General features: G+C 59.0%; 1 protein-coding gene across 1 annotated transcript in view; it reads right to left on the reverse strand.

Annotated features, from left to right (window-relative positions):
• MAP1S (microtubule associated protein 1S) overlaps positions 1 to 7,855 on the reverse strand; it is a 31,843-nt gene extending 23,988 nt beyond the window's left edge. The window contains exons 1-5 of the mRNA XM_052642982.1: positions 7,733 to 7,855; positions 6,367 to 6,468; positions 4,933 to 5,015; positions 3,816 to 3,956; positions 816 to 3,174 (exon numbers count right to left, since the gene is read on the reverse strand). Coding sequence (XP_052498942.1) covers positions 816 to 3,174; positions 3,816 to 3,956; positions 4,933 to 5,015; positions 6,367 to 6,468; positions 7,733 to 7,853 — 2,806 coding nt within the window. The 5' untranslated portion in view covers positions 7,854 to 7,855. The remainder of the gene's footprint in view (positions 1 to 815; positions 3,175 to 3,815; positions 3,957 to 4,932; positions 5,016 to 6,366; positions 6,469 to 7,732) is intronic.
• Between the last annotated feature and the right edge of the window lie 2,543 nt (positions 7,856 to 10,398).

The raw sequence follows: 10,398 nt of genomic DNA on the forward strand, positions 1-10,398 counted from the left end.
CGAGCACGTGATGTGTAATTCCACTAGGGTTCGAACTATGTGCTGGAGAAGACTCTTGAGAGTCCCTTGGATAATAAGGAGACCAAACCAGTCAACTCTAAAGGAAATCAGTCCTGAATATTCATTGGAAGGACTGATGCTGAAACTAAAGCTCCAATACTTTGGCCACTGGATGTGAAGAGCCTACTCATTAGAAAAGACCTTGATGCTGGGGAAGATTGAGAGAAGAGGGCGACAGAGGGTGAGATGGCTGGATGGCATCACCGACAAAACGGACTTAAGTTTGAGCAAATTCCACGATAGTGAAGGACAGAGAAGCCTGGCGTGCTGCAGTTCCTAAGCTCCTGCAAAGAGTCAGATATGGCTTAGCAACTGAACTTAGCAGCTGATGCCTGGTTTCCCAGACTTCCCCAGGCCACATCCCTTTGCTTGTCCTCTCTGTATCCTTTTGTTGTGATACATTTACAAGTATGACCACATACTGAATCTTCCTACCCAATCATCAAACCTGGAGGTGGTTTTGGGACCCTGGACACAACGGAGTTTCATAAAAACGTACCATTAAAACTAATTTCACTGGTTTCTCTCTGCTTCAAGTGGCTACTGGAAACATCACCACCACAGATGTTGCTCACTGGGATGATGTTTCCACTGACGATACTGCTCAAGCACCTTAGAACTGTAAGTGCTTAAGACAGTTAGGGCAAAGCTTCCATTTTATAGGAGAAACAGAGGCCAGAGAGGGTGGTGGGTGTGGCTGAGACCACACTGCAAATAGGAAACCCACTGCAGGATTCCAGCCCACAGGTACTTACCGGATGGACCTCGAGTGGTTGTCTTGGGGACCGAGGGCTTTCTGGACAGGGGTGCCCGATTTCCTTTATCACTGGGCTCGCTGCGGGCACTGAGTGGCCGACTGGCCCTGTCCCCACTGGCCAGTCCCTTGGTTTTGGCAGCAGTCACTGGAGTGGCTTTGGGGGTAGTAGTGCCAGAGCTGGGGCGGGTAAGGGGCTTCCCGGTACGGCTGCCTCTTTTCAGCCGGGCCTGCTCAGGAGGCAGCATCTCCGGGTCCACCATGCAGATACTAGGTGGGGTGGGCAGTGGTGGGGGGATCTTGAGGGGGTCAGGCAGCGGGTCACGGTGGGGGACCCCGAAGCCCTCCGTGTCCTCGTCTGAGTCAGCAGTGCCAGGGGCAGCTGGCAGGGGGTCTGAGTCAGACAGGGTGGGCAGGGACTCGCTGACGGATGTGGGCGGTGTCTCCTCGGCACCTCCCAGAGCGCCCGCCCGCTCCTGCGACCGGGCGCTGCTGTCATTGGAGCTGCCGGGGGACACGGGGGCCGGCGCCATGGGCACGGCCTTGCGGTGCTCGAACTCACAGGGCGACACCAGGCACAGGTCCACGTCGTGCGGGGAGGCCGAGCGCCGCACCCGAGGGCCACAGAGTGGGAGGCTGAGCCCAGCTTCACTTGCGGCTGCAGCTGGCGGCGGGAGCACCTGCTCAAAGGAGACGGACAGGGACTCGTCCACCTCCGTGGAGTGCGGGGAGCCCACCTCCGCAGGCAGCGAGGGCGTGGTCACTGTGGGGGAGGCATCCGGCCCAGGCTCCCCACCCCGCAGAGGGCTCAGCGACAGAGGCCCGCTGCTCTCTGTTGGGCCCTGCGGGGCCCCAGCGGGCGAGGGTGTGCATGGCTGGGGGGTGCTGGCGGCCAACAGCAGCTCCAGGGTTTTCTCCTCTAAGCTGCCACCTTCCTCCCCTGCCGGGCTGAGCCCCAGATCCAGGCTGCTCTCTTGGCTGGGCGTGGCCACGAGCTGGGGGCCCGGGGAGCTGCAGGCCTCTGTCGGGGGGCTGGCCTCTCCGCTCCGGAAGCTGGGGGGGCTGCGGGGCCCATTCTCAGCTGGTGGGACCCCTGGGCGGGGTGTGTTGGGTGCTCTGCGGGGCTTGGGAGCCACCTGGGCACCCACATTCTTGCCACTAACGGCGGCGGAGGATGCCCGGCGCACCTCCCGGGGTTGGGTGCGAGGGGCACTGGGTCTGGGGTCCTTCTTCACCTCCCGGGAGGGCCTGGCTTCTTTCTCAGCCCTCCGAGGGGCCTCAGTCCGTGGGGAGTCCTTCCGGGCCACCCCAGGGCGCTCCTGGGTGGGCCTGGAGGGCACCGTCGCACGGCCCTCTCTCCTCAAGCTGTCCCGGGAGGCCACGCTCTCCTTGCTCTCAGCTCGCCGAGGCCCCGCCAGGTCCTGGGGCGTCACCACCGGCTCCCGCAGGAACCCCAGGTGCTGCAGGCGGACCAGGCCATCCAGGAGGCGGGCAGGGGGTGTGCAGCCGGGGAACAGCACACGCACCACCTTCTCGGAGGGGCCCGCGGGGTGCCACACCAGCAGGGCGCACACGGAGGCCAGGGTGTGGTCGGTGGTGCTGGCGGAGGGCGGGTGCAGCACGTACATGTCCAGCCGGCCCACGCCCATCTTCTGGAAGAGCACGGTGGGCTCGGCAGGCAGCGGCCCTCGGTTCAGGGGCATAGGGGCGATGCCCAGCCGGCTCAGGAGGCTCAGGGCCAGTTCGGCCTCATCCTCGCCACGCACCAGCCGCGAGGCAGCCGCGCGGGCGTTGAGAAACACGACGCCCAGGTTGGGGGAGATCAGCCGGCGAAGCCGGTCGTCCCCGGAGCCCCCACCAGCAGCGGCCTCGTCGCGCTCCGCCAGCTTGCGTCGCAGCAGACTGTTGAGGCCTGGGAGGCTGTCGGCGCCCGCGTGGGTCACCAGCACAGCATCCACCCGGTCCAGGTGCCGCACCAGCTTCCAGAAGCTCGACTTGGGGTTGGAGCCGCCGTTGACCAGCACGGTGAAGCCATTGACAGCGAAGAAGGCGGCATCACCGAGGCCACCGGGGAAGATGTAGCAGCAGGGCCGGGCGAGCCTGAGGAAGCCCACGGAGGCCGGAGGCTCAAGCAGCTCGAAGGGGGAGGGCGGCTCCAGTGACTCGGCCACGTACTCCAGGAACTCGCGCAGGCCCTCAGAAGCCGGCAGCTGCACCGGAGGGTTCAACCGCAGCTGGAGCACGCCCTGCAGGCCGGGCACTTCGGGGGCCAGCCGGGCCCAGTCACCGAAGGTTGGGCAGGTGATGGTGAGCTTGGGCGGCTCTGCAGGCAGGGGTGTGGAGGCCAGGAGATCCCGGATCTGAACAAGGGGAAATGGTTAAGGGGTTACCCGGAGCCAGGAAACACCCAGCCCCTTGGGAAAGCTAAGCCCCTTTGCCTGCCCTTGTCACCCTCGGGACAAAACCGAGCTCTCCCCACAGCCCAGCAGGGCCCATGGTCCTGTCTCACCACCTGTTCCCCTCCCGCCCTCCCCCACCTTCTCACGCTCCCTGCCCCTGGGCCTTTGCACATGCTGTTCTCACACCCTAGAGCACACTTCCCTCCAGGGAGACTTTCTATACACACCCCCACCCCCACCTCCGTCTACTGGCCTTATCTTAGCATCACTACATCACTCACTACAGTACGAAAACATGGTTTCCCAGGGTTTTCTGCTCATTTGCCCTGCTCAGACAAGGGGTCAGAACGGGCCCCATCCAGTTGTGTCCCAGACAGGACCTAGAATCTGGGGTGCCACTTGGAGCCTCTGCACCATCTGATCTAAAGGCCCTCACCTTGTAGTGGGCCATGGGGCTGAGCCTGACAGTACACGCTGTCACCATCGCCCTACAGAGGAAGAAGGGACAGTGCTCGGGGCGGGGGGCAGTAGGTCACCTGGGCGGCTCAGCCCAGTGGGGATGAGCCAGGCTTCAGACCCAGGGTGGCGAGGGTGCAGCTCACCTCTTTGTCCCCCAGGACCTGGAGGAAGTGGCGGGGTGAGAAGCCCCCGGTCTGGAGCAGCAGCTCCCCTGTCTCCTCTAGGCAGGGCCCCGCCAGCACCAGCAGCTTGTGAGAGGCAGGGTCTAGCAGAAGGTTCCGGAGCTGAGGGATGGGGAGAGTGTTCAAAGCCCTACTCCAGGCAGTGAGATGGCCAGCACCCCTCTTTGGGGTGGTCCCCAGCCCCAGATCTATGTATAACCACCCCTACCAGGGCTGGCGGCCTGCCAATGCAGGAGACACAGGTTTGATCCCTGGGTCGGGAAGATCCCCTGGGGAAGGACAGGGTAACCCACTCCAATATTCTTGCCTGGGAAAACCCATGGACAGAGGAGCCTGGTGGGCTACAGTCCACGGGGTCACCAAAGAGTTGGACACAACTCAGTGACCAAAACACAACAATCTCCCCCAAGTGGCCTGGCTAGTACTGGACTGGAAGCCAGGATTATAGCCTGTGGGCCTCCTGCTGGAGCTGGCCCCCATCCTCCCTGCCCACTCCTGCTCATTCAAAGCCCAGCTCCAGTGCCCCCTCCAAGTCTGTCTGGGCTCCCCAAGCCCACATTTCCCTCTGGCCCAGCCCAGGTGCCATAAGGAAGAGGGGACTGTGTCTGGCTGTTTCCACCAGAGCCTCCTCAGGGAGCAAAACAGGGCATTTTTGATCAAAGGCATCAACCTGTACAGGGATCTCTAGAGGGCTCTATCTCATAGGAAACTGAAAGAAGAGTGGAGATGTCCACAGCTAAAATTATTAAAAAGTCGGTTCAGACAACTAGCAGGGCCCAGCCCAAGGGAACACATGAGACCCAAAAACACCGGTTGGGTTCTGCCCTCCCACACTCCAGCCCTTCCCTATCCCATTCAATCTGCCCATGCTCCAGCCTTTTCTGACTCCACCTACTCCCATCAGCAGCTCTGAGGAGGGACTAAATCGAGGCTGGAGTCATCAGGGGAGACTTTGTTGCTGCTGGGTGTCAGGAAGAGAATTTCAGGCAGATGAAGTCAGCGGCCCCTGGAGGTTGGGGCCAGGGGATGGCGCCGGTCCCAGCAGCCCATTTCCCCCCAGAAGACTTCCCTTTCCTACCTCGTCACACAGGGATTTGTCTGACGGATTCAGGAGGACCAGTGTCTCCAGGGTGTCACCACGGTGGTGCAGGCTCCGCTGGCCTGTGGGAGAACCGGGCCCTTTGAGTTTAGGGCTGAGCCACATGCGCCAGGGTCAAATCCCACCTCACTGGGTGATCCTAGGTGGCCGGGAGTCCCTCCAGGACTCTTGTTTCCCAGGACCTCCAGCCAGGGGGTCATCCAGAGATTAACAGACATGAGATAGAGCTGCAGGTCAGGATGAGGCAAGAACAGGAAACCGCCTTGGCAGGCCACATGCTGGAGACAGCAGGGACAAGGCCTCTGCTGCTGGCAGGACCCAACTGCAGCTGTCAGCCCTGTGGGGGACAGCATCGTCACCCCATTTTATAATCAAGGAGCCTGAGCCCAGGGAAGGCCAAGAGGGGTACACTAGGAAAAAAGTACAACATGGGCAAAGGCCTTGAGGCAGGACTGAGCTCTCGGTGTCCAAGGATCAGGAAGGGGCTAGAGCGAGGGGCGGCAAGAGGGAGTCGAGGGCAGGGAGGCCTCATGGGTCACGGAGAGGGGAGTGGGGTTGATTCTGGGATCTGAACCCTTATCCTCTATCAGCTTATCACAGGCTTCTTATCATGTGCGGATACTGCCCCATTCAGGCAGGGAAAGTAAGGCACAGAGAGGGGAAGTGGCCGCCAAGGTCACACAGCACCGATGAGATTTCCACCCCTCCCCAATCCGATACAGTGAGGGTCAGGAAGCCACCAGGAACCGCTGGGACAATGAGGTGGCGGACACTTCCTTCCCCTCCTAAAGCAGCCTGGAGGTGACTCAACAGGCCAGCTGAGCAGGGGGTAGCTAGGCAACACCCAGGCCCCCCCAGCAGCTACTCTGCTCACCCCAGTCACTCGAGAATCCCCAGGGAGCACGGGCCATGTAGGGCTGCCCGAGAGTCCCAACTCCCTCCTCGATCTTGCTTTCTCAGCTCCCCATCTACTGAGCACTTACTTGTATCCTGTGCGAGAATCACAGCCATAAACCACAGCCAGTCCCTGCCAGGCCCCGCCCACACGCACCAGCCCCTCACTTTCCAAACGTCTTGTCCCTTTGCTTGGGTGTTTCCCTCCACCCTCCCCACCAGCTGCTTCTCATCTAAAAAGAGCCTCCTCAAAGGTCTCCCTGTCCCCCACACCACACAGCCTCATTTGTCACATGGGAACAAAAATGCAAGTTCTGACCTCATGAGTTGATGACTGAGGGAGTGAGTGCTGGCTCAGGGCCTGCCCCTGCTCTTACTCAGTGGATATCAGCTGTATTATTACTGTTGTTGTTTACAGCCATCCCTGATGCACACAGCTGGGACTCGGAGAACATCCGCCCACTGAATGAACAGAAGGGGAGCAGCTAGTGGGCGCAGGGTCACCTTTCCCAGCCTCACCTTTCACTATGCTGGAGAAGGTGGCTGAGTGCCGGGACACGAAGACCTTGAGCTGCTCATCGAGGCTGCAGACGCCAGGGTCAATGTCCCAAGACCGGATGCCTGGTGGGGTGGGAGGGAAAGGAAGATAGGAAATCAGCTGGGCTCCCCAGCTCCCAGAATATTTCAATAACTAGCAGAGGGCAGGCAAGGGCCACCACGGCCCCCTCTTCTCCCAACCTGCCCTCGCACATGAAGGCCAGGAGATTCAGAACCATCCAGTGTGCCTTTGGATCTCACTGCATCCACCATCAAGGAACCCCCAAACTCGGGCACTTTACAAAGAAGACTTAGGACCTCAGCAAGAAAGTCCCCACCTCCTAGACAGTCATCTTGTCCCCTTCAGTATCCTCCCACCCGCACCACTGGTTTCACTGATCCTCAGCCCTGCCACGCACAGGTTCCACCTCTAAGCTTTTGCAGGAACTGTTCCCACTGCCCAGAGGCCCCTCTCCCTGCCTTCCCATCCTTCAGGTCCTCTCAGCCCTTGGCATCTTCCCCTGAACAGTCCTGAAACCATCTGAGCTTAAAACTTGATCCATCTCCCTGCCCCACCCCCACCCCCACCCCACCAGACCATTAGTCCTGAGAGGGCAGGTCTGAACCTGCCAGAGGTCCCCGCCCTACCCTCGATGCCCTGCGGGGTGACACTCCCCAAACCCATGAGCTGTGTGCTGCCATCTCATTTTACTGGCCGCGGAGGACAGGCGCTGACGATCTGAGAGATGGCGGATGACGGATGAATGCCCTCCAAGCAGCACGGTGTGGGGTGCACCACGCCCGCCGGTCCCACCGTGCCAAGTGCTTGCAGGTGAATCTTGCAGGTGCGTCTATGACTCACATATTCAGGAGCCAAATCCCCTAAGCAGGCCGCACCCGCCCACACCCCAATTAGCAGTTCCTCATGGAGCTACGGAAAGTGGCCCCCGGGGCTCCGGGCCCAACCTCCCTATCCCTGCTCCTCCCTCCAGGACGTCCAGGCTACTAAGGGCCGGGGAATCGAGGCGCGCCCGGAGGGCGGGAAGCGGAGCCGTTGCCCATGCCGCCCCATCGCGTGGGCCCCCAAAGCCGGGGCCCGTGTCGCCTCCCCGGTCTGCACCACGCTCGAGGCGGAGCAGCTGAGCCCGACCCCGAACGCTGCTTCCTCCGCGGGCGCCCACAGACTCTGCCTGCGCCCTGCGTCTCACGGTAAGAGGATAGGGGCCCGGGCCGCCCCCGGCCCCCGATCCGGCCGGCCCCCGCCCCGACCGCTCCATCCTCCGGCTCTCAGGCCGAGATGCGCGGCCGCTCCCGCCTCCCCGGCACCGCGTTCCCGGACCGGTCCGACCTCGTTCAAGCTCCTCCAGCACGTAGGCAAGCAGCCCCCGGCACCCGCACTCGCCGCCTACTACGAGCAGCAGCGAGCTGGGGACCTCGGCCGCTACGGACCCTGCGCCCGTCGCCGCCATCTTAGCGCCGCCCTGACGCTCCGAGCGCCCGCCCTGCTGTCCCCGCCCCTTAAAGGGGCCGGACCGGAAGGGCTGAAGACCCCTCCCGGAAGCCCCGCCTCGCTCGTGATCTGCCCCCTTGCGCCCTCTGCGGTTGTGGGACCTGCGGATACAGGCTGGGAAGCGTTAGCAGAGTCTTGAATCTCGGCTATGGGCACCTCTCTCAAATGACTACTGTTTCATTCATTCATTCATTCATTCACTCTCTCATTTATCCAGCAAGTGCCTGCTGCTGCTGCTACTGCTGCTAAGTCGCTTCAGTCGTGTCTGACTCTGTGCGACCCCATAGACGGAAGCCCACGAGGCTCCCCCGTCCCTGGGATTCTCCAGGCAAGACCACTGGAGTGGATTGCCATTTCCTCGTCCAAGAAGGCACTACTACTGCGTGCCTACTACTTGCCAATTGGAATCTCTGCCCTCCAGAAACTCACATCACATCTCAGTGGGTCCAATCTGAACCAGGTCCCAGATGGTCCCGGTTCCCTATGTCAGGGCTTAAACAGAGAAAAGAAGGGAAACTTTGAGGGATGCGTAGGAGTTTGCCAGGTGTGGGTTATGGGATAATGACATGTGAGGCATAAGTTAGAGCCTGTGCAGAGTTTAGAGATTAGGAAAGTACATATGAAGTTGAGACGGATTCCAGAGCACTCTGGATCGGTAGCAGGGCAGCACAATTATTCTGCATCCACAGTTTGCAGGGCGTTTTGCTCATTGAAGATATGCATAAATCTATGAAGTTGGTAGTTATGAAGTAGGCTGTGGGCACAGTCATTTCACAGGAATGGAGAGGAAATAGAGAGATGAAGTCACCGGGCCCATAAGAGGTAGAGGAGAGATTCAGGTGGGTCTGATTCCAGATCCAGCCTGTGACAGGGACTGGCTGCCTGGTTCACATGGGTAACCCTCCTTCCCCGGTCCATTGCATTCAGCCTTTTTACCCATGGTGACCACCACTTGAAAAATCATGTTGCATCACACTTCTTGACAGGTGATCATGCCTAGGAAGGGCTGGGTTGCATCCCTCAGGAGTTAGCTCCCCATCTTTGGAGGTATACAAAACCAACCAAGACGAATGAAAAGATCTGCCAAGAAGGATTAACCTCCCACTGCCCTTCATTATCTATTCAGTCCAACTTCCTCCCTGGTCAGTGTATAACAGTCGCTGGCCACGCGCCGTCTGTCTAACGTTTGAGTGCTCCACTTCCTCTCTCTTTATGGCCCTGGCATCCTTCCTCTATCCCAGTCCCTCTCCCTTGGCTCCCTTCCCTGTTTGCTAACTGCTTGTGATTTCTTCTATTATTGCTCTCAACAGTAATGAAAGTGGGAGCGTCTGTGTCAGGGTCTATCTCCCCCAGCAGGATAGGAGATTGTTGGAGCCCAGACCAGGCTGAGATTTCTCTGGGATACCAGTTTTTTTGCAGGACAAAGCTGAGCATCTGGGAAGTGCATGATAAAGGGTGTGAAATGGGAGGGAAAAGCTCCTTCATCCACCATTCACTCGTGTATTGATTGATCAGGTCAGGACTGGAACCTGGGACCTTCTGCGGGAAGTCTATGCTCTCTCTTCTGCCCAAGGCTGTGAATTATGATGGGTAGTGTTCATTCTGAAAGTGAAAGAGGCAAAGTCATGTCCGACTCTTTGTGACCCCATGGAATAATCCATAGAATTCTCCAGGCCAGAATATTGGAGTGGGTAGCCATTCCCTTTTCCAGGGGATCTTCCTAACCCAGGGATCAAACTCAGGTCTCCTGCATTGCAGGCAGATTCTTTACCAGCTGAGGCACCAGGGAAGCCCAAGAATCCCTGAGTGGATAGCCTATCCCTTCTCCAGTGGATCTTCCCTATCTAGGAATCAAACCGGGGTCTCCTGCATTGCAGGTGGATTCTTTACCAGCTGCGCTACCAGGGAAGCCCTAGTGTTCATTCTAGTGGGTCTTCAAGGGCTCTGAGTTGCCAAGGCATCTGGGACCTGATGTTCTGAGTGTTCTGGAGTCCTGAGGTTTTCCTGTCCCAGAGTGTCTCTCAGTCTGGAGACCCTAATGTGAAGAGTAGGGGGAGCATCTCCCAAGAGATGAAAGAAGCATCTGGGGACCATTTCTGAAATCCCAGGCAACAGACTCCAGTCACTGCCCTCCTGCTTTTGTCCCCACCCAGCTCCATGCCTCTTTTTAGCAGGATCAATTGATGAAATTGTGGGGTAAATGGAAAACCCTCAACCATCAGGACTGCTGGATGCTCTAGTCTCCTTCCCCTGGCAATTCTTTTCTCTTTTTAACATTTTTATTGAGGTTGAACATAGACATGGTCAAGTTCATGAATGTCAGGAGTGGAGGTTGATGGAGGTCAGGGTTTAGGACATTTCCAGCCCCTGCTGCACCACCTTGGATACTCCAGTTCATTCTCCCCTCCCTCAAGATGACCACTTATCTGACTGTCATCACTTTGGTGAATTTACCTGAGTTTGAACTTCTCAGAGATGGGATTGCACAGGGTATCCACTCTTGG

Source organism: Budorcas taxicolor, chromosome 7 (assembly GCF_023091745.1).
Source record: "Budorcas taxicolor isolate Tak-1 chromosome 7, Takin1.1, whole genome shotgun sequence".
Classification (NCBI taxonomy): Eukaryota; Metazoa; Chordata; class Mammalia; order Artiodactyla; family Bovidae; genus Budorcas; species Budorcas taxicolor.